Source organism: Zeus faber, assembly GCF_960531495.2.
Source record: "Zeus faber genome assembly, chromosome: 8".
NCBI lineage: Eukaryota > Metazoa > Chordata > Actinopteri > Zeiformes > Zeidae > Zeus > Zeus faber.
In genome coordinates, this window is record NC_137195.1 from 3,705,384 (window position 1) to 3,733,243 (window position 27,860).

General features: G+C 40.7%; 3 protein-coding genes across 5 annotated transcripts; 1 reads left to right on the forward strand and 2 right to left on the reverse strand.

Moving 5' to 3' along the window:
- Window positions 1-7,483, forward strand: LOC307234413 (c-Myc-binding protein-like). 3 transcript variants are annotated; one of them, XM_080006119.1, is made up of 6 exons: window positions 3-152; window positions 219-274; window positions 4,462-4,534; window positions 4,654-4,702; window positions 5,825-5,957; window positions 7,187-7,483. In XM_080006119.1, the coding sequence occupies exons 1-6, from the start codon at window positions 50-52 to the stop codon at window positions 7,214-7,216; spliced, it is 444 nt and encodes a 147-aa protein (XP_079862245.1). In that variant the 5' UTR covers window positions 3-49; the 3' UTR covers window positions 7,217-7,483. The 3 variants fall into 3 exon arrangements, with proteins under 3 accessions (XP_079862243.1, XP_079862244.1, XP_079862245.1); XM_080006117.1 differs by having other exon boundaries at window positions 1-274; XM_080006118.1 differs by having other exon boundaries at window positions 1-274; window positions 5,834-5,957.
- A 1,044-nt stretch (window positions 7,484-8,527) lies between these two features.
- On the reverse strand, window positions 8,528-10,036 carry gja9a (gap junction protein alpha 9a; the record flags this gene model as incomplete). Its single annotated transcript, XM_080005778.1, has 1 exon — window positions 8,528-10,036. Exon 1 carries the CDS (start codon window positions 10,019-10,021, stop codon window positions 8,528-8,530), a length of 1,494 nt encoding a protein of 497 aa, XP_079861904.1. The 5' UTR covers window positions 10,022-10,036.
- Window positions 10,037-16,560: 6,524 nt separating this feature from the next.
- rhbdl2 (rhomboid, veinlet-like 2) lies at window positions 16,561-26,523 on the reverse strand (the record flags this gene model as incomplete). Its single annotated transcript, XM_080005363.1, has 7 exons — window positions 16,561-19,664; window positions 22,293-22,354; window positions 22,452-22,512; window positions 23,070-23,170; window positions 24,191-24,303; window positions 25,345-25,493; window positions 26,269-26,523. 7 exons carry the CDS (start codon window positions 26,521-26,523, stop codon window positions 19,485-19,487), a joined length of 921 nt encoding a protein of 306 aa, XP_079861489.1. The 3' UTR covers window positions 16,561-19,484.
- Between the last annotated feature and the right edge of the window lie 1,337 nt (window positions 26,524-27,860).

The window sequence follows — 27,860 nt, forward strand, 5'->3', positions numbered from 1 at the left end:
TCCGCGCTGTGTGGGAAGTGTGGCTTCTGGCGGCACGCTGCACGGCACCATGGCGCAGCACGGCACCGGGGCGCAGCACGGCACCGGGGCGCAGCACGGCACCGGGGCGCAGCACGGGGCGAAGCTCGGCACCGGGGCGCAGCACGGGGCGAAGCTCGGCACCGGGGCGCAGCACGGCACCGGGGCGCAGCACGGCACCGGGGCGCAGCACGGGGCGCAGCACGGCACCGGGGCGCAGCACGGGGCGAAGCTCGGCACCGGGGTGAAGCACCGGGTGAGCGCGTTTATCTTTCGCCCCCTTGGCGCGTCCGGTCCAGTTCTGTCCGTGACGCGTGGAGAGGTCGTGTTGGACTGGACGCAACTTTCTCACCGTCCCGAGTTTTCCGAGACGCGAGTGTCGTTCCGTTCACCTAAACAGACAGAGTGTTAAGAAACAATGTTATAATACGAATAAATACCAACATGTTGTCATACTGATGAATACCAACATGTTATAGTAATGATAAATACCAACATGTTATAATAACGATAGACACCTACATGTTATAATAACGATCAACACCAACATGTTATAGTAATGATCAATACCAACATGTTATGATAAAGATAAATACCAACATGTTATAGTAATGATAAATAAAACCAGCAGGTTGCGTGTATAAAACAATGTTATAGTAATGATAAATACCAACAGCAAGCTGTGTGTGTATAAAACAATGTTATAATAACGATAAACACCTACATGTTATAATAATGATAAATACCAACATGTTATAATAACGATAAATACCAACATGTTATAATAACGATAAACACCTACATGTTATAATGATAAATACCAACATGTTATAGTAATGATAAATACCAACAGCAAGCTGTGTGTGTATAAAACAATGTTATAATAACGATAAACACCTACATGTTATAATAACGATAAATACCAACATGTTATAATAACGATAAACACCAACATGTTATAATGATAAATACCAACATGTTATAGTAATGATAAATAAAAACAGCAGGTTGCGTGTGTATAAAACAATGTTATAGTAATGATAAATACCAACAGCAGGCTGTGTGTGTATAAAACAATGTTATAATAATGATGAATACCAACATATTATAATAATGATAAATACCAACATGTTATAATAACGATAAATACCAACATGTTATCATACTAATAAATACCAACATGTTATAATAATGATAAACACCAACATGTTATAGTAATGATAAATACCAACATGTTATAATAATGATAAATACCAACATGTTATAGTAATGATAAATAACAACAGCAGGTTGCGTGTGTATAAAACAATGTTATAATAATGATAAATACCAACAGCAGGCTCTGTGTTTGTAAACAATGTTATAATAGTGATAAATACCGACATGTTATAGTAATGATAAATACCAACAGCAAGCTGTGTGTGTATAAAACAATGTTATAATAATGATAAATACCAACATGTTATAATACTGATAAATACCAACACGTTATCATGCTGATAAATACCAACACGTTATCATGCTGATAAATACCAACATGTTATAATAATGATAAATACCAACATGTTATAGTAATGATAAATACCAACATGTTACCATAATGATAAATACCAACATGTTATCATAATGATAAATACCAACATGTTATCATAATGATAAATAACAACAGCAGGCTGTGTGTGTATAAAACAATGTTATAATAACGATAAACACCTACATGTTATAATAACGATAAATACCAACATGTTATAATAACGATAAACACCAACATGTTATAATGATAAATACCAACATGTTATAGTAATGATAAATAAAAACAGCAGGTTGCGTGTGTATAAAACAATGTTATAGTAATGATAAATACCAACAGCAGGCTGTGTGTGTATAAAACAATGTTATAATAATGATGAATACCAACATATTATAATAATGATAAATACCAACATGTTATAATAACGATAAATACCAACATGTTATCATACTAATAAATACCAACATGTTATAATAATGATAAACACCAACATGTTATAGTAATGATAAATACCAACATGTTATCATACTAATAAATACCAACATGTTATAATAATGATAAACACCAACATGTTATAGTAATGATAAATACCAACATGTTATAATAATGATAAATACCAACATGTTGTAGTAATGATAAATAACAACAGCAGGTTGCGTGTGTATAAAACAATGTTATAATAATGATAAATACCAACAGCAGGCTCTGTGTTTGTAAACAATGTTATAATAGTGATAAATACCGACATGTTATAGTAATGATAAATACCAACAGCAAGCTGTGTGTGTATAAAACAATGTTATAATAATGATAAATACCAACATGTTATAATACTGATAAATACCAACACGTTATCATGCTGATAAATACCAACATGTTATAATAATGAGAAATACCAACATGTTATAGTAATGATAAATACCAACATGTTACCATAATGATAAATACCAACATGTTATCATAATGATAAATACCAACATGTTATCGTAATGATAAATAACAACAGCAGGCTGTGTGTGTAGAAAACAATGTTATAATAATGATAAATACCAACAGCAGGCTGCGTGTGTACAAACAATGTTATAATAATGATAAATACCAACCGTACTGTGCAGCCAGATGTTTACAGTCACTTTATACAGGGACGGGTATAGGGTTGTGTTTTATTATTAATACTATGTTATTGTTAATTCTCTCGATCACTTAAGTCTTACATTATATACTATAATATCTCCATTTTTATATTAATATGTCATTCATTCTCTTGACCGTTTTAGTCTTACATTATGTACTAAAGTATATCATTTTTTATATTACTATGTTATTGTTAATTCACTTGATTGTTTTAGTCTTACATTATATACTACATCATATATTTTTTATCATTATATTATTGTTAATTCTCTTTACCGTTTTATATTATATATATTCTATATATATATTATATTATATATATTATTATATATCTTCTTCTTTGGGCTGCTCCCGTTAGGGGTGGCCACAGCGGATCATCTGCCTCCAACACCTTGTGTTCTGTGCATCTTCCTCCCTGACACCACCCGCCTGCATGTCCTCCCTCAGCGCCTCCATCAAGCTTCTCTTTGGCTTCCTCTTTTCCTCTTGCCTGGCAGCTCCACCCTCAGCCTCCTTCTCCCAATGTAACTCTCATCTCTCCTCCACACGTGTCCAAACCATCTCAATCTGGCCTCTCTCACTTTTCCACCAAACTGTCCAACCTGAGCTGTGCCTCTCATGTCCTCCTTCTTAATCCTGTCCGTCCTTGTCCCTCCCAATGAACCTCAACGTCCTCAACTCTGCCGCCTCCACTTCATCCACCTGTCTTTTAGTCGGTGCCACCGCCTCTAAACCGTACAACATGGCTGCTCTCACTACCATCCTGTACACCTTCCCCTTCTTGCTGGAACCCTTTTGTCACACATCACTCCGGACACTCTTCTCCACCCGCTCCACCCTGCCGACCCCCGGTCGACCCCAAGTACTTGAACTCATCCGCCTTCTCCACCTCCACTCCTTGCATTCTCCGCTTTTCGCCGCCCTCCCTCCCATTCAGGCACATGTATTGTGTCTTACTCCTGCTGACTTTCATTCCTCTTCTCTCTAACGCATGCCTCCACTTCTCCAGGCTCTCCTCCACCTGCTCCCTACTCTCCTACTGACATATTATAGTAGATAATGTAAGACACATTATCTCGTATAATTTATCATATTTTTTATATTACTATATTATTGTTAATCCTCTTGATTGTTTTAGTCTAACATTATATCTGCATTTTTTATTTTACTATTTATTAATTCTCTTGGCCTTTTTAGTCTTACTTTATATACTATGACATATCATATTTTTTATATTACTGTAGTATTGTTAGTTCTCTTGATTGTTGGTCTTACATGATATACTTAAATACATCATATATATTTTTTACTATTGTTAATTGTCTTTCCTGCTTTAGTCTTACATTATCTACTAGAATTTATCATATTTTTATGTTATATATGTATATATATATTTATTTTAAATACGTTATTTATACATGCATATTTATATGTATATGTTTGCAAACTTGCACAATTAAGTGTCTGAATTGTTGAGACATGCCATATTCTTCAATTTTTTTGTAAATTTGTTTTTTTTGTGTTTTGCTGATTTATTTTATTTAAATTCATTGCACTTTGCCATTTTTCACATTTTCTGTTCATTCCTATGTTTATTATACAGTATATTGCCTTTTCTACATTTTTATTCTTATTCCTTTATTATTGTTGCCCATTGTTTTGATATGTGCTGCTGTAACACCCTCTGATGAAAAACATATCCATCTATCCATCTGTCTGTCTGCCTGTCTGTCTATCTATAATAATATACTCATCTTAATCCAATATTTTTCTTCAAGGCGTCAGAAATGAAAAGGGAAGAGTTCCGGCGATATCTGGAGAGAGCTGGCGTTGTGGAGCAGCTCACTGGGGGTACGGTCCAGCTTCTTCACATCATATCACCCAGAAATGACACCAAACAGCTGCTGCGCCCGGGGCCTTCCTTCCCACTTGCCTCCACCCTAAATCTCATTCCTTCTGTCGTCCTGCAGCACTGGTGGCGTTGTACGAACAACCGGAGAAACCCACGAACGCACCCGAGTATCCTTCCGCTACGTCGGCGCTCCACCCAAACACACTATGACATCCCAGTGGGCTCTTTTCCTCTGTCATACCTATCCCCACCCAAAGAGAGATGTTCAGTGCACTTCTTGTTTGATGTGGGCCTCAGAATATTATTGATATATTTTGAAGTGATTTGACATACTTTAATAACCTCTCTGGGGGAAATGAGTGCTCTGCATTTGAGCCATCCTAGAGCCTTATTTATCTAGGAGCAGGAGCATTACAACCCCAACTGATAAATGTCTTAACATGCTCCACCAGGGATGAAGGGACTGAAGTTAATCTATTCTTTGTGTTGCCATGGTTGCATTATCACATTTTAACCCTCAAAAGGTGAAATACATAAACAGTCGAGCAGCATATAGAGCACTACAGGTGTGGACAGTAACCTGTTACATGCACTTTCCTCAATGTTTGGAGAAATCGTGCATTTCAGAGTAGATTTTGGACAAAAATGTAAGAAAAGTAAATTTATAATTATTATTATTATTATTATTATTTTCATTTTTTCCACCAATACATGAAAACAACGTATTTTTCCACAGATCACAGCACGAGGAGGAGAGTTAGAATGATCCGTTTCCAATGAGCTGAGAGGGTTTGAAGCAGAGTATTTACACCCAGACGGCTTTGACTCAAACCTCTCTCAAACTTAATTTGTTATTTGGGAAATCATTCCTGAGCATATTTTTCATAGTATATTTTATATTCTATAGTGTATATGTGTATACCCACCTCTGCCAGACGATATATTATTAGACTTACTTTACAGACGTCCTCTGATGGAGACCCACTCTGTAGAGACATGGAGCAAAATGAAAGATAAAATAAAATCAATAAATAAAGACAGTGTAGGCACAACCAGTGTGTTTATACTTACTTTAAAAAAACAGTTTCACTCATAACTGTCCTTAAAAATAATGAATTTCTCTCAAATTTGGATGCGAGGGACGGATGTGACATGACATTTGCGCAGGTTCTGACTCAACGGAGTTGATTGTAAGAGGCGTTCAAAGGGCCCCGGGCGGACGGTGAGTGTCCCCCGCGGGCCTCGTGTTTCACCGTCCTCCTAAATTCTTTAACCGCGACTTTCTCCGGGTTTCTGAGGCAGTGTCTGAGCGGCGGCCCCCAGGAGCCTCCTGTGGACCCCCAGGCTCTGCAGAAGGAGGTCGCTGAGCTGAAGGAGCGATGCAAGCTGCTGCTGGAGGAGAACAAGGAGCTCAGGATCATGGTAAACGTGGTTACCATGCCGCAATCGACCAAAATAAAAGTTGGAAAACACAAGGCGTTATTTACACACAAGAAATATTTCAGATCCAATGATTGGTAATGTGGATATCATGACTCGATAAGAAGCCAGAGCAATTCAGGAAACCACCTGCGTTACCGTGACGCCCCCTGAGGACGACATTGGCCCACGGGGCGGTTCGGGGGGGGGACACACATTGGGCCCGGTCCGGCCAAAATCGAATAAATGGGAACCGCAACGTCCTTCCCCGGTCGTGTTTCAAAGCAGTGTGTGACGTGACCTCGTCTTGGTTCAAAACCAGGACTCTCACAAGGACCGTGAGAGCTGAGCTCGGTCTAAAGCCTGGCTCACACCCGGTCTGTGTTCTCGGGTGATAGTCAGACCCCTCTCTCCGTAGAACGGAATGGACTTCCGCAAATGAGACCTCGGGCGAAGGGGCGTGGCCTCCAGGTGGACCGGCTTGATCCGGACTCAGACCAGGCGGGAGGGGCCGGTCCTCCGTCACCTCGGCCTAGTTGCTAAGCGACTCAGAAAGACGTTTTTAGGTCCGGGATTCATTTCGGCGGGATGAGTTACTTCCTGGTTGAGATGAAAACCCCGATGCAGAGGACCTACCATCCAGCTGTGTCACTTCTAATCTCATTTTACTTTGTTTCTCTTTCTCCAAACTTGCGCTGTTTTTGTTTTTTTTTACGGCTGTAATGAATTGATCTCAGAGGATGAATCAATGACATCTTGTCTTATCACCTTATTGTCACAACCAAAATTACTGACAATGTCACAATATCAACATCTTTTTTCCATTTATCGGCCTATTTAGATTTTCTTTTTCCCCATTTATGGTCTTGTTCTGCTAGTAATCACCTGATCTTCCATTATGTAGGATCAGTTGAATGGATCATTATTCATCTTCTTTTTAATGGCAGATCAATGACGTCCACACAAGGACCTTTCTCACGTTCAACCCAGAGGAAGATCTTTGTTCAACAGTCACGGTTCAGTTCTTTGCTTTGGGGTTTTGGCTGTTAGACACCCTCCCTCCCTCTCTCCCTCCCTCTCTCCCTTTCCCTCCCTCCATCCCTCTCTTGCTCCCTCTCTCTCTCTCCCTCCCTCTGTCCCTCCCTCTCTCTCTCCCTCTCTCTGTCTCTCCTTCTCTCCCTCCCTCTCCGCCCACCAGCGTTGGTCTGATTTCCTTTTCTCTTGTTTTCCAGCTCAAGCGCTACGAGCCCACGTTTGACTGAGCCGGGGCGGAGCAGGACCGAGCTCCGAGGACGGAGACGCTTCTTTGTTTTCCTCTCTCGATCTTTCATTTGGGATTTGGCCCCAAGTCTGAATGTCGACCACGGTGATGTTGCTCCTTGAAGCACGCGGGGTGTTTTTTTTTGTTTTTTTTTGTCCTAACCCTAAAATCTCACTATCTCTGTATTTCCTCTTAAGCCTTCACCTCTGCAATGTTTCTCAGCCTTGAAGTTGTTTTGTTCATAATTTATTAAAGACAAATCCTTCTCTTTGGGCGTCGACCTGCGTGTGGATCTGGCTTTGCAAGCCTTGGGGCCTCAGGGCCAAAATGATCTCGATGCTTTTTGAGTTTCTGAGCAGAGACTATGAAAAGGGATGATACTGCTGAAATAGTTTGTACCGTTATTAGTTATTGGTCATGAGTCTCTAAGGCAGCACACTTAGTATTATATCTTAATATATATTAAGTATAGTTTCATGTCAGCCCACCTGCATTCTGGTCGGACAAAAAGAACAATACGATAGATTGTAAAACCTGTTTTTGGTATTGGTGCAGACTAAAAGTGAAGTAGAATTTGTATTTTGAAATGAATATTGAATCGATATGGCTGAATATTTTGTTCCCATAATGATCCACGTAAGATTGACAATATTTAGGTCGATTGAAGTGAGGTTTCCTTTAAATGATGATAATAATTACATTTATTTACCATGAGAGGATGTAATATTGGCTAGGAATTATTTGTAAAAAAATATATATATACTGTATATACATATATATATAGACACACAGTATATACTGTATATATATATATATACTCTGTGTGTGTGTGTGTGTATCTATCCACTATATATATACACATACATATATACAAATATAGATAGATACAATATATTTACCATTTAGTTTAATTCAAAGAGGATAGGGAATTTACAAAACAATTGCCATTTTACAAAGATATACAAATATAAATATACATAATACAATATACATAAATATACATTCTGATACAAAAATACATAAAGTAACGTGACTTTTAGAAATGTAGTAGAGTAGGAAGTCCAGATATTTGCTTTGAAATGTAATGGAGTAAAAGTCTAAAGTCTCCATAACTAAACAAATTAACGTAAGTACAGGTATTTGAAAAATATACTTAAGCACAGTAACGAAGTAATTGTACTTAGCTACTTTCCACCTCTGCGCACTGTGGAGCAAACTATGAATCCGATGGGGAGCCATTTGGACCGTCGAGAGCAACACAGCAGTCAAGGTCCTTGAAATAATTTGCTTCTAGAATTTGGGTCAGATCAGATCAGATGTGTAGGTCCGGGGCTCTCCTGCTGCTCGTGCTGCTTGTCATGGATGTTTTCCGGTTGGATCGAGGCGACCTGGTGTTGCGCTGCGTTCCCGAGCTCGAATCACCCAGGGACTCCGGGGAGGCGGGGCAGCTGTGGCGTTTGGCGTCCGACTTGGACCGGGTCCAGGCCGGAGAGTGTTCAGCGGCCGCCTTCGCTTCCCCGCACGAGTCGCCGTCGGAGCTGCGTCCCTCCAGCACGGTGGAGCAGTTGGAGTGACCGTGACCCCTCCACGGCCTCCGGAAGGCGCTCCCCGGCAGCATCGGGCACGAAGACGCGTGGGCGCCGTCCCTCGCTCGCTTTGGAGACCCCAGGCTCCCGGCGTCGCTGGTGTCGTCCCCGTTGTGTTGGCCGGCGGCGGGGAAGCCCTCCGCCTCCCGGTGCTTCGGGGTGGTCACCAAGTCATGGGGCGGAGAGCCCGGCTCGTTACTGCCGGAGTTGCAGTCATGCTCTGCGGGGCTGCGGGCCACGCACTCGGAGTCCTCCGAGCACCGCTGAGGAGCCAGCTCACACTGGAGGGGAGCGAAGGCCGAGGCAGTGAGGAGACTCGGGTACATGCTCGCCCCCTGGGTCCTCTCCAGGAGGAGGTTGTAGTCACTTGGCGCAGACGCGATGGTCGCCTTCCTGGTCGTGCAGGTCCCCGCGACCGACTCCTTTTTGCCCTTGTTGGCGTAGTAGTCCTCCAGCTCCTCTCTATCGTCCCTTAGATGCGGGTAGTAGTCCAGGATCCCCTGCTTAACCTTCTTGTAGCCCAGGTGTATGATCTCCAGGAGGTTGAGGAACAGGGACACGGCGGCGATGCACTGCATGAACACCATGAAGACGCTCTTCTCCGTGGGCCTGGACACGTAGCAGTCGACCATGTTGGGGCAGGGATCTCGCTCGCACCTGAACAGAGGGCGGAGCTGGAAGCCATACAGCAGGTACTGCCCCCCCATGAAGGCCACCTCCACAGCGGAGCGGGTCACAATGTGCGCCACGTACGTGCGCAGCAGGGAGCCTCGGAGCGGGGCCTTGTTCAGCTTGCCCTGGTCCACCTGCTTTATCTCCCGCTCGATCCTCCTCCTGGCCTCGGCCATCTCCGCCTCCACCCCCTCCAGTTCGCGGCGGAGGAGCGCCTTCTTCCTCTGCCGGGCCTTCTCCAGTGCACGGAGCCGGTAGAGGGCGTGGCCCATGTAGACCAGGGACGGAGAGGACACGAAGATGACCTGCAGCACCCAGTAGCGGATGAGGGAGATGGGGAAGGCCAAGTCGTAGCAGACGTTGCGGCACCCAGGCTGCTCGGTGTTGCAGATGAAGTCAGCCTGCTCGTCGTTCCAGACGTCCTCCGCGGCCACGCCCAGCACCAGCATGCGGAAGATGAAGAGGATGGTGAGCCAGATCTTCCCCACCATGGTGGAGTGGATGTGGACCTCCTCTAAAATCCCTCCGAGGAAGTTCCAGTCACCCATCTTCACTCGTCCATTGTTGTGGCTGTACAGAGAGGAATGATGTCAGAGTTGATCAAATGGTCGGAGCTAATTGATCCCACAATTGATGTCTATAGGGATCGATTGTTGCCATAAGCATGAATCATCATCACAGTGTTCTTCAACCCGTTTCGTGCCTGGGACTCTGTTTAATCCGATTTTGTCTCTGGGACCCAGATTTAAGCAAACTTTACAACGCTTTCCAAATTATTATGCAAATGATATTTTCCTCGGATTTTCCTAAATAGTCGATGCAATGACAGTCAGTATAATTTTCAAGTCATCAAACGTGAGGGTATAATTCAAATGTTATTGAACAAACCTCCCAATGATAAAAAACTCAAAATGCACTGTTCCAAATGATTATGCACAACGGAGTTTCAAAACATTTCATAGGTTGTAAAGAACTTAAAATGGTCCTTTGTTGAATGTGAATATGTGTTAGGAGGTCATATTTACTGAAATCAAGAGCTATTTCAATCAAAAACATCTTAACAGGCCAAGTTACATGTCAACATAGGAGCCTTCTTTCATATCACCTTCACTATTCTTGCCTCCATTGAACTTAAAGTTTTTGGAAAGTTTCTGCTTGAATTTCTTTGCAGGATGTCAGAACAGCCTCCCAGAGCTGCTGTTTTGATGCCAACTGCCTCCACCCTCATGGATCTTTTGCTTGAGGAGGCTCCAAAGGTTCTCAATAGGGTTGAGGTCAGGGGAGGATGGGGGCCACACCATGAGTTTCTCTCCTTTTATGCCCATAGCAGCCGATGACACAGAGGTATTCTTTGCAGCATGAGATGGTGCGTTGTCAGGCATGAAGATGGTTTTGCTACGCAAGGCCCGGTTCTTCTTTTTGTACCGTGGAAGAAAGTGCTCAGTCACAAACTCTATATACTTTGCCGAGGTCATTTTCACACCTTCAGGGGCCCTAAAGGGGCCCACCAGCTCTCTCCCCATGATTCCGGCCCCAAACATGACTCCGCCACCTCCTTTCTGACGTGGCAGCCTTGTTGGGACATGGAGGCCATGCACCAACCATCCACTACTCCATCCATCTGCACCATCCAGGGTTGCACGGCACTGATCAGTCAACAAGACTGTTTGAAAATGAGTCTTCATGTATTTCTGGGCCCCCTGCAACCCTTTCTGCTTGTCAGCATTGCTTAGGGGGGGCCCAATAGTAGCTTTATGCACAACTGCAAGCCTCTGGAGGATCCTACACCTTGAGGTTGGCTGGACTCCAGAGTCACCAGCAGCTTCAAATACCTGTTTGCTGCTTTGTAACGGAATTTTAGCAGCTGTTCTCTTCATCCCATGAATTTGTGGCAGAAACCTTCCTCATTCTGCCTTTATCTGCACCAACCCGTCTGTGCTCTGAATCAGCCACAAATCTCTTCACAGTACGATGATCAGGCTTAAGTTTTCGTGAAATATCTAATGTTCTCATACCTCGTCCAAGGCATTGCACTATTTGAGGCTTTCGGCAGCAGAGAGATGCTTTTTCTTTCCCATGTTGCTTGAAACCTGTGGCTGCTTAATAATGTGGAATATCCTTCTTAAGTAGTTTTCCTTGAATTGGGCTCAACTGGCAAACTAATTACCACAGGTGTCTGAGGTTGATTTCAGTGATCCAAAGAGCCCTGAGAAAGATACCATCCATGAGTTGAATCGAAAAACAAAAACTTAAATGTTTAGGACACTTGAACCCTATGTGCATAATAATTTGGAACGCGGTGTAATCAGGCCCAGTTCGAGACTGCTTTGATTAACGTCATTCAAACTACTCTATAGATTTGATGTTATGTTAACATGCGGCGGCGCGACTGGTGTTCAACCAGCCAAAGAGGGCACATGTCACTCTGCTGCTCATCGAGCTCCACTGGTTACCTGTAGCCGCCCGCATCAAGTTCAAGTCTCTGATGCTGGCCTACAGAGTGATTGCTGGGAATGCTCCCGCCTACTTAAATGCTCTTGTAAGAGCACATGTTGCCCCCCGGATGCTGCGCTCGTCAAATGAGCGTGGCCTGGCTCTGCCGGCCATACAGCCACTGCAAACCAGGCTATTCTCATTTGAAGTTCCACGTTGGTGGAACGAGCTGCCAAAAATGACCAGAGCAGGGACCTCCCTCTCTGTCTTTAAGAAGCACTTGAAGACCCAGCTCTTCAGTGAGTACCTCCTGTCCTAACCTACAATTACTTAGCACCACCTTGCAGTATTTATTGTTACACTAATGTTGTTGTTACACTAATCTCTGTCGCAATGTAGCTTGAATGTTATTCTCCCTTGTAAGTCGCTTTGGATAAAAGCGTCTGCTAAATGACTACATTTAATGTAAATGTAACATGGGATCTATTGACACAAATGACTGTTTTCCAAATTCCTGTGGAACGCAGCATCACTTCCTGCTGTCTCTTGACTTGATACAAACTTGGGGGTGGGGACGTTTGGTTGGGCATTGCCATGCCTAGAACCATTAAAGGACCAAAGGATCAGAACAGTCCTTACATTATCGTGCCTTCTCTAACGGTGGTAATGTGTTGTACATGAAATGACGGTGAAGTTGAACTATTAACGCATTCTCCAGGGGACCCCCTGGAACCTCCCGAGGGGGCCCCACGTTGAGGAACCACTGCTCCAATAGATACAAGCCAGACAAACAAACAGAAACTCGGGGGGTACACAAGGTGATCCAACAGCAAGTTTTCTCACGGTAGTGTGATAGCCAACTACCTTCCTCCGGCCTCGGGTCTCCCGCTATCTCCTTTCTTTTTTTTGTTATAAAGCAGAACGGTACAAGAGAAAGGGAGGGAACCGCAAAGGAATAATAAGAGAAAGAAAGAATAGAGAAAGGGAGACAGAAAGAGCCAAATATATGGCATAAATGTTAGAGCTATGCTAAACACGGCACCTGGTCTGAAGTGATATGCTACCAAGGGAAAAAAATTAGCATGATATAGAGGTTACGTGGGGGTTTAATAAGAAGAAATCCAGCGACGTTTTAGAAACCGAGAAGAGTACAAAATAAAAGTTAAAAGTGGAAGACCAAAGAATGGCTTACCTCACATCAGGAAAAACAAAATGTTAATCTGTTTCATTCTGAACCCAAAGTGTGACATACCAGAAGTGGTCACAGTGTCAACTCCAGATGTACTTTTCCAAAGTACAGTGCGGTGAAGTGAAGCAGGGCAGTGGGTGGCTCCCTTACCTTGCAGCAGCAGGGATGGACTGCCGGTGGTTTGAATCTCGGGTCATGCAGCCGTGACGCGCTCAGCCAAAATTTTGAAAGAAAAAAAAAAACAAAAAAAAAAAAACCAACCCTGCTCGGTGCCCTTCGCATCACCTGAACCAGGATGACCCGCCGGGGTGGTGCCGGGTGCCAACAGCAGAGTGGGGGAGCAGGGGTCTGTGCAGGGAGGCTGCCAACACAACATCAATACTGTCAGCTCCACAGCTCAAGCGTTCAGACTAGAATCCAGCAAATGGGCTCCAGACCCAGACAGATAGATGGATAGATGGATGGATGGATAGATGGATGGATGGATGGATAGAGAAGATAATAACATTTATTTTCTCTTCAAAGTTGTATATAGTAATAGTATATGTCTCTCTATCTATCTATCTATCTACATTATTTATCCATCCATCCATCTATTCATCCATCTTTCTATCTACTGTTGATAGAGTATGTCATGATTGATGTGTTTTAACCCTTCAGTTAAATATGAGTAACTTACACAGAACATCTACTCTCAGTAGTAACCGGGCAGTTTCCAGGAGGACACACCCCACGCTGTCATTGTGAGATACATGAACACACAACTGTTTGACAGTTTGTCCAATTAGACGACAATGTTGTAAACAAAACAACGGCCGCCCCGCCCCGCCCCACCCGCCCCGCCCCGCCCCGCCCCGCCCCGCCAGGCTGTATGGAGCCGTGCGTTCGTAAGCATGGACTGACACAGGCCTCGGTCAGATCAATCCTTTTGAGCTGATGTCAAGTAAATCAATGAGTCACGTCCGATTTCATACTCCGCTGCCCCCTCTCTCTCCTCATCTAATTAAATCGCCTTGTCCAGTTGACACCAAATTTTATCCCATTAACAAGAGGTCGATGTCGGCTCTGCTCACGGCTGCCAACAGCATGTTAGTGACCGTGGTTTACACTTCTAAACATCATTAAATGGGTTTAAACGTCTCTATGTGTCATTGACGACCGGTTGTGTTTTGAGACCGCGGCCGTGGGATTCTTCCATGTGGAGGCTTCATGTTAAACTAGTTAAACTGTTTATAGTTGGGAATCATTCATCTCCCCACTAACTACGATGGACTGGTATCAGTTTCGCCTATATCCATAGTAGGTAGCGTGTCATTAGTTATATAGAGCGTGACAGGTTGTGGAAATATTGGTTTGGTTATCAGCAGGAGATGACATCCCAATTCACCCCCACGAACAGCGGGCGATCATTGGAGCAGGAATGGAGGCCAAATCCAAACGCTGCTCGACCTTTAGCGATCCAGTGGGATTCTGCTCATCAAGACAAATAGGATTCTGATGAACTCAGGTTGGCTGGGTCAAGATACCTAAAATGACATTTATCCTGAATTAAAGTAGTGCAGAATTAAAGTTATCCTGTATCCTGAATAAAAGTTATCCCCAAAGAAAGTTATCCCATATCCTGAATTTAAGTTATCCCGAATTTAAGTTTGATTGAACTAAAGTTATTTAACACAAGTTATCGAGTATCCTGAAGTTATCCCAAATTACAGATATCCAGAATTAAAGTAATGCTGAATTTAAGTTATGCCAAATTAAAGTTGTCCTGAATTTAAGTTATCCTGAATTGAAGTTATCCCAAATTTAAGTTATATTTATATGGAATTAAAGTTATCACATATGCTAAAGTTAAGGTATTCTGAATTAAGTTATCCAGACTTAAAGTTATCTAGAGTTAAAGTTAAACAGAATTAAGGTTATCCAGAATTAAACTTATCTGGGAATTAAAGTTATCCAGAATTAATGTTTTCCAGAATCAAAGTTATCCTGAAGCTAAGTTATCCAGAATCAAAGTTATCCAGCATAAAAGTTATCCAGAATCGAAGTAATCCTGAATCCACTTTATCCCGAATCAAAGTTATCCTGAATCTAAGTTATCCTGAATCAAAGTTATCCAGAATCAAAGTTATCCAGAATCAAAGTTATCCTGAATCAAAGTTATCCAGCATTAAACTTATACAGAATAAAAGTCATCCAGAATCAAAGTTATCCAGAATTAAAGTTATCAGAATCAAAGTTGTTGAGAATTAAAGTTATCCACAATTAAAGTAAATCCAGAATTAAAGTTAACCTGAATCAAAGTTATCCAGAATCAAAATTATCCAGAATTAAAGTTAACCAGAATTGAAGTTATCCAGAATCTAAGTTATCCAGAATTAAAGTTATCCAGAACCATAGTTATCCAGAATTAAAATTATCCTGTATCCTGAATTAAAGTTATCCCAAATTAAAGTTATCCAGCATAAAAGTTATCCAGAATTAAAGTTATCCAGAATTGAAGTTATCCAGAATTAAACTTATCCTGAAATAAAGTTATCCTGAATCAAAGTTATCCAGAATCAAAGTTATCCAGAATTAAAGTTATCCAGAATAAAAGTTATCCAGAATCGAAGTAATCCTGAATCTAAGTTATCCTGAATCCAATTTATCCAGAATCAAAGTTATCCTAAATCTAAGTTATCCAGGATAAAAGTTATCCTGAATCAAAGTTATCCAGCATTAAACTCATACAGAATTAAAGTCATCCAGAATTAAAGTTAACCAGAATTAAAGTTATCGATTATTACATTTATCTAGCAAAAAAGGTATCCAGAATTAAAGTTATCCAGAATCTAAGTTATCCTGGATCTAAGTTATGGAGAATCAAAGTTATCCAGAATCAAAGTTATCCAGAATCTAAGTTATCCTGGATCTAAGTTATGGAGAATCAAAGTTATCCAGAATCAAAGTTATCCAGAATCAAAGTTAACCTGAATCAAAGTTATCCAGAATTAAATGATCCAATATTAAAGTTATTCACTATTAAAGTTATCCTGAATTAAAGTTATTCAATATTATAGTTATCCTGAATTAAAGTTATTCAATATTATAGTTATCCTGAATTAAAGTTATTCAATATTATAGTTATCCTGAATTAAAGTTATTCAGAATTAAATCCTAAAGCAGTTGATTTGAACTTGTCCTGTTGCAGCAAACGGGTGAAAAGGTCTCATTGGGTCAATGGGAACTACTGGCAGTGCTTCACTGTTTCAGAAACCTATTTGCATGTTATTACATAAACAATTATCATTTTACTATTCAAATAATAATACACACACCTGCTGAATATTTGCATTTCAGTTTAGTTTCAAGATGTAAAACAATCTACACATTTAAATTAAAGATAGACCGTTCAATGTAAATTTGATATATTTTCCATGAACAGTTATGACTAATAACCATCCAGCTTCTGTTTACAAATGAAAATGTTTTTGCCAATTTTAAACTCTGGGTAAAGTCTTTATTATTTTCTATCATGTTTGTTGTTTGTACCATCAACATCGGGTTCGGGGACCCCCAGGGGGTCCCTCGGGAGGTTCCAGGGGGTCCCCGGCAACAAAACGGTCGATAGTCATTCATGAGTGTTTGGATCAGTTTCACGGTTCTCTCTCCAAAAATAAGTAAAATAAAAACTGCATCTAATAAGACAAATCTTCTGTTATTGGATCCCAGAGATGAAATCTTTTCCAATGGGGTCCGGGGCCTGTTGCGTATCAAACTGAGGGCCCTTGTTGTGGAAAACGGTCGATGGTCAATATATGTTCAACAATATAAACAACAAACAAAAGATAATCTATAAACAAACATTCTTCTGCCCAAACACCAACGGAATCCGCATCAAAATGTCAACTTGGCTCAGTTTAGAGACAGAGTTTCGAAAGTGGGCGTATCGACGAGCCGGCGGTGGAAACTATGGGATGTTCCAGATAAACCGGCGTGAACCGTGGCTTCCAATCAGGTCAGGATCAATAAAAACAAGAAAAAAAACAAAAACAAAACAACACTCCGGTTTGAGCCCATTCTCATTCTGGGCGCGAGGACACGGCGTCCGTCCCCCGAACCGGAAACCACCAGACAGACGCTGGGACGAGCCCATTGAACCTTTACTGGTCAAAGTCTCCCACAGCTTTCATCGCCAGAACCAAGTCATATTCTGCTGAACTGTTCATGCGTTAACTTAATCGTTTGTTCATCAAAACAGCATTTTCATAAAGCGATGTCTTATTTTCCACATGAAAAGCTGGGACAATGTAAATTGAATCATTTATTCTCAATATATTTTCTTGTGCATCTTGATTGAATTGAGTATTAACCTCCATTATAAAGTGAGCGAAACTCATTTAAGTTACATCGTGTCTACAGTAACCATTAAATATATATATTAAAAAAAGGTATTAGCTTATTTTCATTTTATTCTGAAAAGTCAAGGACAAAAATGTAATGCAGATTTTCTCTTTCGCCCTGTAAATTCACGAAAAGCCATTTTAGTATTTAATAATTTGACATTTAAAGAAACACAAGGAAAAAGCTATGATAATATAGTTATAATAAAATGAAAAAACATTGAAATAAAAAATAAAAACCTTCTTATTATGGTGCTGGTTGTTAAGCTCACTTCACACTGAATGCATAGCCTCATGCATCCGACAGTCGGATCCTTCCCCCCAGTGGCGGCTGGGTGAACTGTGTCTGGGTTTGATATCAATGGTATTTTGCACCATTGTGCACCCGCAGCGCGTGACAGCTTTTCGGATGCGGAATCCGACTCCCAATAAGAACGAATAGATGTCCGGTTTGATGTTGTCGCATGCGGTGTGAAGCAAGCTTCAGTGTGGTGTAGAATACACAGTGTGGTGTAGAATACACACAGCGTCAATGACTTTGGATTAAAGCTGAATCACTCCATGTGAATAAATGTGATTGTTGCAGTTTCTCCTACCATACGCCACCAAAGTGACGTTTTCATGACTCTCCGGCAAAGACACACAGAAGACGATGGGTTGTAGACACCAGCTTATTGTAGAGAGGAGGCTCGGTGGAAGTAGCCAGGAGCAGATAGAACATGTCATGACTGGGCTCCTATCCTGAGTGTGTGTGGGGATGGGCGTTTTAACCTGTTCCTCCTGAGCCCAACCAACGAGCAACAGGCATGCAGCCACTCTGATCCCAATCACCTAGATCCAGGTCAGGTGTGGCTGCTCAACCAGCCCATCCCTGCATTACAGTGATCAAGCTTGTTTCAGACGCTCCACAGTAAAACGACAGTGAAATTCCTCCGGTTTCCTCCTAATAAGCGTCAAACACGCTGGTTGGTGCCTCTTTGGGCTTTGAAGAAGCTGCCACGACTCAAGTGAAATAGCAGAACATCACAGCTGGACACCCGACATCGCTGATGTGTCAGGAACAACACATAATATAAAAACACAAGTTCAAAATGTAGGATATTAGAGAAAAGGAGAGTGGTTATAACAACGATTCAAGTGCACTTCTAACAGATATCAAGGAGGTATTGAACGATTGCGGGTCGACAATTTACTTCACAATTCTCTCTCCAATGTACAGTATAAATGAGGCACATTCTCTGCAGCTTCGCTGCATGATGTGTCTAAAGGGATACTCGGGTTTTGGGGGAAATTATTTAAATGACTTCGTCTATGTTCCCCAGATTCAGACGAATAGATCGATACCAATGTAATCCCTGTTTCCCCGAAAGCAAAAGTGACAGGCCAGATGCTAACAGTGTTAGCTCAGTACAAGGCTGCAGATGGGTTCAACTAGCCAAGCCTAGCCTGAAGTGATACGCTTCACGCTTCTTGAGGAGTAAAGATAAGAAACGAGACCATTTCAACTGTTTCAAATGCAGCTACATTCAGGACAACCCTGTGTGTTCCTGGAAGGCGAGTCTACCTGCAGTGCCACACACCAGCAGCAGGAGGCGCTGTTTCATAGCGAAAATCATTAAAAACAGGAAGATCTGAGACAGAACCCAGGGCAGAGCAGCCAAAAAATCCCTGAAACGCAAAGTTTGCTGTGAAATATAAAATCCTGAGTGTGACTGAACGACTGTTAACAGTCCAGTCTCATAAGGTCAAAATGTGACACTTATACAAAAATATAAAATAAGTTATTCGTCAACATAGACAAATGTTATTTTTAGGTTGATATAACGGCAATCCCCAAGAGGAACTGATGAAGGACTCTATGATTTCTGTGTGTCTTCATAGAAAATTCTTCTTTTTTTTTTTTTTTTTATATGATTTGATGATTGATTCGTCGATATATAAAAGACAGGCATTAATAGGATATCCAATTCCAATTGTTTCCGGTTAGTTCCAGAAGGTCAGAAGGTCCTAGGGAGCTGGGGACAGGAAGACGTTGAAGAGCACAGCCGCCAGCAGGAAGAGCACGTATCCCACGATGCACAGCCAGAAACGAGGGTCTTTCAGAAGCTTCTTGTTGTAGCAGCTGAAGAAGACGTAACCGATGCTCATCCCGGCCAGAATGCCCCCGAAGTGAGCCACAAAGGACACCTGGAGTGAAGGAATAATAATAATAATAATAACAATAATAATAATAATAATAATAATAAAAATAAAATGTGTTTCATCCGTCCATCCCTTTTCCGAAACAACTCATTAATTCCTCCACTTCAGGCATTTTTTAAAGTTAAATTTCAAGAGTTCCTGGCTTCTTAAGATTGTAACGGCGATATAAAATTCCAATACACACAACCCACACACATACAGTACATAAACATCTAGATAACTACACACACATACAGTATTTACAAATAAAAAAATATAAAATAACTATTTAAACAAAATGAAACCACACTTTAAAAAAAAATGATGATGCTGACCCCTTGCACTTCCTCCACTGCCCCCTTAGGGACCTGCAGAGCTCAGTTTGGGAACCCCTCAGAAAGAAATATCCCATTGGCAGATAAATTTGCTTCATTCTACTTATTTATTCTTCTTTCCAGACTATAATAACTGTATTAAGTAATTGTATAAAAATCTGTAATTGTTTTTATTTACATGAACTTCAGTTGACTTGACATGTAGATTAATATGCATTTGTATTGTTTGGATTTTTACACAAGTAGTAATCACCGAGGCTGAACGTATATTTAAAATAAAACAATAAAATAAATAAGCAAAGCCAAATAAGCATTTACTACTGTTATCTTGAAATCTGATGTTTAATTTAACAGCCAGAAACCAGAAAGACCAGTGTCAGCACAAACTATTCTGCTTCATCAGATAAGGAGTCATTTTATAATATGCTCAACTTTTACCTTTTAAAAATCAAACTGAATAGTCAAGACACAGCATTAAAGTGCAAGGGTGTGTAAAAATAACGTCAAGAAAACAATTATATATATATATATATATTCATGATTTTATCTTATTTTATTGATATTGATCATTGATTTTACCCCTCAAACCACTTTGGGGGTTGGAGGGGGGGTGGGGGGGGGTCTAAATAAATATGAGCAGCAGGGTGTAAAAAAATAAAAAAATGAAAAAGATATGAGTAAATTAAATTGTCACGTTCAGATTAGAACAAACCAAATAACCCTAACCCCGACCCTCTGGCTCGGCCTGTATTAAATCGCACTTTAATCTGTTATTACATTACATTACATTTATCAGACGCTTTTATCCAAAGTGAGTTACAATTATTCAAACAGCATCACTAGACCACCAGCACAACCTCCTGAGCTACCATCCCCACTGTGATTTGATTACGCATCTATTCATCTGGTTTTAGGTTTTTATTTCCATTTTACTTTTATTCATCTTTGCTCGTATGCCGTGCCTTTCATGCATCATGTAAAGCATTTTTAAGCACTTTTAATTGCGTATAAAATATGCTGCACCAATAAACTGGCCTTGACTCAAGTCTTATATAAACACACTTTATAAAAATGTCAGTAATAATGTGGCGACTTTAGAGGACTTCACTGGTGTCAAACTCAGCTTAAATCATTTTAATACACATTATGTTCGTTTTCCTGGTGGTAGCTCACATTCTACATCGTTAATATTCTCTCTTTATTAAAATCGAATTTATTAAAGTCCAACTGGAGTGCTCCTGCAAGGAGAGTCTACCTGCAGTACCACGCACCACCAGAGGTCGTCGCTGTTTCACGTTCAAATACGTAAAATCTGGAACTTATGTAATTTACGACTGTGACGCTAATACAAAAAAATAAAAATTAAAATAAAAGTTATCAGTCAACATTTTGTCAAATGTATTATTTTAAGTTGATGTAATGACAATCACAGAGATCATTTTTGATGGAATCCACGGTGACAAACACAAACATCTAATATAATAATAATATTAACATCTAATATAATAATAATAATCATATAAAGACATTTATTTTTTAACATATTTCATTATATACTATGTCATAACTAATCATTGCACAATGGATAATTTTTCTTTATCGATTTATTATTTAACTACGTGTTTTATTTTATTCTGTTGTTGTGTGTTGTTGTGACAGATTTCCCTCTGGATTAATAAAGTATTACTCATTCTTATTCTCATCCCCAAATCCCTGCGGTGGGAAACAAGAGAGCAGTAAACAGGATGGAACTGCATCCGACTCCTTTCATCCCACAAGTTCGGCAGCGCCGGGTGTGGACACGTCACCTCCACTGATCCCTTCTATCTGGAATCTGAAGCGGGTTCATGAGGGCGTGGTGGCCTGAGGACCTCCGTGAGGCCAGGCCGCTGTGGCTCTGTGTGCTTGTGTGTGTGTGTGTATATGTGTGTGTGTGTGTCTGTGTGTGTGTGTGTGTGTATATATGTGTGTGTGTGTGTGTGTGTGTGTATATGTGTGTGTGTGTGTGTCTGTGTGTGTGTGTGTGTCTGTGTGTGTGTGTGTGTGTGTGTGTGTGTGTGTGTGTGTGTGTGTGTGTGTGTGTGTGTATATGTGTGTGTGTGTCTGTGTGTGTGTGTGTGTGTATGTGTGTGTGTGTGTGTATGTGTCTGTGTGTATGTGTGTGTGTGTGTGTCTGTGTGTGTGTATATGTGTGTGTGTGTATATGTGTGTGTGTGTGTGTGTGTGTGTGTATGTGTGTGTGTGTATATGTGTGTGTGTGTGTGTGTGTGTGCGTGTGTGTGTGTGTGTGTGTACATACGTTCAAACCAACTTCGTCGCTCATGAATCTTCTGTAGATGGCGAAACCGATATCAGTGCCAACTGCCAGAGAGGAGGAGAAACAAGGACGTTTTGGGATGAGATTAACAGAAAATACTTTTAAGATATTTAATGTTAAAACCGTACGGAAGGTACCCACCGATCGCCAAAATGGCCACGATGCGGAAAACTCCCAGAAGCGGAATCATCTCTCGGAAGTTCTGTGAAATGAATTAGGGCGCAGGCACATACACGCACACACAAACACAAACACACACAAACACACAAACACACCCCCACACAAACACACCCACACCCACTTTTAATATAATTCTTATTTAAATTCTGCTTTTATTTGGGTTTTTTTTACAGTGATTGAGAATATATATATGTTTGGTGGTGACAAAACGTAGTTTGGACCCGACAGACTAGTCCTGGCGAAAGATCTTGTCATGTCGTGTGAAAGGCCACAAGACTGAAGATTCCCAAAATCACAAGACAGAACCTTGTGTAGTGTGAACAGTACAGAGATCTGACGACTCTGAAAGTGATGTAGTGTCCACGGCAATGTCTCGTGTGTTGATCAGAGGTGCGTTAAAGGTTTGGGACGCAGATTTCAAAATGGGCTTTGGCATTCTTAAGTTTGGGAATGGCTGAGATGGACGGACGGACGGACGGACGGAATCTGGAGTTAAGTGTCTGGTCCCGCCCCCCTCCGCTCTTATTGTGAAAGAGCTGGGGGTGGGGTTTCCCTCCGCGCTCTTATTGTGAAACTCACCACCACGGCGTTCATGAAGTACCCCCCGATGAGGGCGTAGACGCCGCCCGACGCCCCCACCAGCCCGCTCAGGGGGTCGAAGATGGAGCTGGCCAGCGAGCCTGGGGGAGGAAACCACAGATCGAAGGCACATTCCACCACAAAGACACATCAAACTCATCCCGCAGCTGTTAAGAGCCTCCCTTCCCCAGTTATTGATTGATCGATTGATTAACTGATTGGAAATGAATCCAGATGCCTGAGCACCAGTCACGCTTTAACTATGTGGCGTCGTTCGGGACTTGAGGCAGATTACGAAAGCACCAGACGTGGACGAACAGGACTTCTGGAGATAATGTGCACTCGTCTGTACTCGTGTTGTCATGGAAGGCCTTGAAGCAAGTTGTAACTGTGTGGACCCAGATTTCCCAGCGTGCCTTGTGGGAACTGGGAATGACGCGCCCACGTCCCCAAGGGAAACGTGTTCTTCTCCGGGACTAAATTGGAAGGACGGACTTAAGAGAGTCCGGGTATGAACCATGGAAGGATAAACTCTTATAACGAGAGAGAGATTGTAAATTCAGACCGGCGGTCTGCGCAGAGGTGCTGCGGGGGGTCTGCCAATTCTTTTTTTTTACGTCAAAATTATTTTGTGAAAAATAAAAAATGTTGTTATGTTAGACCAAAAAATATATATCGCGTAAACTCCAACCATGAAGACTGGAACAGACATCAGCTGAAAGAAAGCCGCTTGGCAGCTTCTGACATTCCAAAACCTCGGCTTTTTGCGTGACACTCAAAAGCCTCCACTTTTAATGTACTGTGTCTCTGAGCGACATAACTGGTGCATGGCTGAAATTCAGTAAAGCAAAAACACACGGTAAATGGTTTCTATTATTGTATCGATATTAAACACAATGTAAAACCCTATTTCAGATTCCTGAAAACAGTAGTCAAACCTGGACTAGAATATAATAGAAACAGCATTTTAAACCTTATTTCAGATGAGTAAAACATTTATTATATATATATATATATATACACACACACACACACACACACACACATATACATACATACAAACATACATATATATATATATATAGAGAGAGAGAGAGAGAGAGAGAGAGAGATGGAGCCACCTGCCAGGACCCCGGACATGTAGACCATCCCCACTTCGAAGCCCTTGTGGACGAGCTCCAGCGGGATGCCAAGCAGCAGCTGCATCACCAGGTTCCCCAGGATGTGCTCCACCCTGCGGGCGCACGACAGGAGGCTGAGGCAGAGCTCCACACGCGCAAACGCCTTTCTCTATCGCGTAACCCGGGAGAATCGGAGGGATTCATTATCACGATTCTGTATATTTTACCATGCACCATCACAGTTTCCAGATCACATTCGATCACATGGGAGTTTAACGTTTAGTTTTTGTTTAATAGATAAATCTTTCTCGGTGACTGTAATTGTTACTGTAACTGTTGTATGTTGTGATTGTATAAGCGGAGAAACCCTTATTTACATTGACTGAAATAAGGTAGATTTTATTTTATTTTTTTTTAAATAAACAAATGAGTTATTTGTTTATTAAAAAAAAATGTTAAAAAAATTTGTTAAAGATTTGTTAGTTATATAATTGTATATGTTTTTATTTATATAATTGTATTTGTTTTCATTCATATTTGTTATTTATATAATTTCATTTATTAACTGTATAATTGTATTTGTTATAATTGTATTTGTTATCTATATAACTGTATTTGTTTTCATTTATATTTGTCAATTATTTTATTTTATTTCTTTATATAATTGTATTTGTTATAATTTGTATTTGTTATTATATAATTGTATTTGTGATCATTTTATTTGTTATTTATATAATTGTATTTGTTATGATTTACATTTGTAATTTATATCATTGTATTTGCTATCATTTATATTTGTTATTTATATAATTGTATTTGCTATCATTTATATTTGTTATTTATATAATTTTAGTTATCATTTATATTTGTTATTTATATAATTGTATTTGCTATCATTTATATTTGTTATTTATATAATTTTAGTTATCATTTATATTTGTTATTTATATAATTTTAGTTATCATTTATATTTGTTATTTATATAATTGTATTGGTTCTCATTTATATTGGTTATTTATATTATTTTATTTGTTATAATTTATATTGGTTATTTATGTTCTTGTATTTGTTATAATTTATATTGGTTATTTATATTCTTGTATTTGTTTTGTTTTTTTTGTATTTTGGAGCGGGTGTAGCCGTGCTCCACCTACCCTGCGTGGACAAACATGTAGGAGATGAAGCGCCACGCCTCCTGCCGCTGGGACGGGTCGTAGATCAGGGGGCTCTGCCAGATCGTGTGGTCCAGGGTCACCCACTGCTCCTGGGGGTTGTAAACGGCGTAGTAGATGAACACGGCCAGCTGGAACACACACACACACACACACACACACACACACACACACACACACACACACACACACACACACACACACACACACACACACACACACACACACACACACACACACACACACACACACACACACACACACACACACACACACACTCAAAATCAGGGAGGTTTACATGATATAATCTACATAATGTTATGTAATAATAACCATCAGCATCAGGCATTCCTAGTGTACAGACACATTAGGAATGTGCATTTCATCATAAAAAGGGTGAAAAAATATTATTAATAATAATACAATAATAATAATAATAATAATAATAATAATAATAATAATAATAATAAAATAAAATAGAATAAAAAGTGATGAAAAAAAGTCAAATAAACAGTATACAAATAGCCAAAATATACAAAACAGAATTTGTCAGATAAAAAAAACATAAAACATAAAAAAATAAACATGTATTTTTATACGAACGAAACTAAAAACTAAATAGTGAGTTTCCCGGTTTTCGAAAAAATTCCATTTAACATTTTTTAAGTTTTTCCTTTGTTTGGAGGTTCGCCGGTCGGAAGCGCCACAACTTCCTGTTTCCAGTCCAGGAGTTTTCTTGTTTTTTCGGCGTTAACGATCGGCCCGTTGGACTGCGTTTAACCCCCCTCACCCCTTCACCTCCTCACCTCCTCCCCTCCCTCTCACCCTCCTAACCCACTCCTCCTCACTCCTTCACCAGCTCCTCACCCACCTCACCCTCCTCACCCCACTCCATCCCCCCCTCACCTCTGCGACGCTGACGAGGATGATGAAGACGGGCGGTGGGCAGCAGTTTGCTCGCTCCAGGTAGGTTTTGCGGGTGTTTTCCGGAAGCATCCACCTGGAGACGGCGTGCTGGAACCTGTCGCAGCATCCCAGCGTCCGGCCGCCGTCCACCTGCTCCTCCCCCCCTCCTCCCCCTCCTCCCCCCCCGTCGCTCCACTGCCTCCCATCACGGTCCACGGGGAAGGGCACGTTCTCCTCCACGTCCATGTCCGCCATCATTTCTGCAGCGGAGGACAGAGCATTAATAAATATTATAATAATAATAAAAAATACATATAGAAATTAAGAAATAAAAAGCATTATTATCATAAAAATTGTGATTATGATAATAATAATCATCATATTAATAATAATAACAATAATTCAGGGACCTGAAATCTGAAAAAAAGTGTCATAAAGAAAAGAGTCATTTGGGACAAATTTATAAAAGAAAAAAAAGGCACTGAAAATGTAGCTGTTATCGGCAAATAATGTGGATAAAGACATTTGAAAATAACAAATTTTCTCTATTTATGGTAATACTTTGATTCCAAATTCGAAATAACAACAACAACAACAATAATAATAATCTTGATGTAATCAGGCAGCCTCCTTAAGAGACACAATAGTTAGAAAAGTAAGTATTTGTAAAATCATCAGATAGTACAACTTTGTGATTCCTCAGCGTCAAAGCCATGTGACGAAGATGAATCAGCATTAAAATTATCATTTAATAAAATAAAAATAAATCGCCACAAACTTGACCAACTATCCTCCAATAGGAAGAGGCAGAGTTCCCCTGTCGTCCGTCCACTGGCGTCACAACCAATCACAACGTGCTCACCTCCTCCCTCCGTGTGGAACTGCTGTACATTCTCAGTAGTTTGTTGTTGTGCATTGGTCATGTGTTCATTGGCTGATGAACACATGACCAAGTGTGAAAAAATGAGCTGATCACTTCAATTCCAATTGCTTTTCTTATCTGTGTCTTTTGAGTGTTCTCGCACACTGAACATTACATGACATTGATCAGACGCTTTCATCCAAAGCCACTTACAATTATTCAAACAGCGACGGACGCAGCCATCAGGAGCAATGAGGGGTTAAGTGTCTTGCTCAAGGACACTACAGGATGCTAGCAGGAGGAGCCTGGGATCACATCATTATTTGCATATTGTCCATCACACTGTAGATAATATATATATATATATATATATATATATATATATATATATACACACACACACATTGTATAAACTCTATATTTGCCTTCATTTGCCTGCACAGTACTTGTATGATGCATGTGATAAATAAAGGATGTTGAATTGTGCTCATAGTTAGATTAAAGTACTTAAATAAAACTGAAGATGTCCAAGCAGAAGCAGCATAAAACGATATGGACGAGATCAGAAACGACAGCTGTAACTTCCATCACGTTTGCTGTTTGTGTTCGTAGGAAGGAAGGAAGTAGAACCTGGAACCCTGAGCAGGAGCCTGTGGCCCCCAGCACAATGCAGAAGCAGTTGGATGAATAGTCCCATTAGAACAGAGGAAAAACTGCCTGATCACACTCT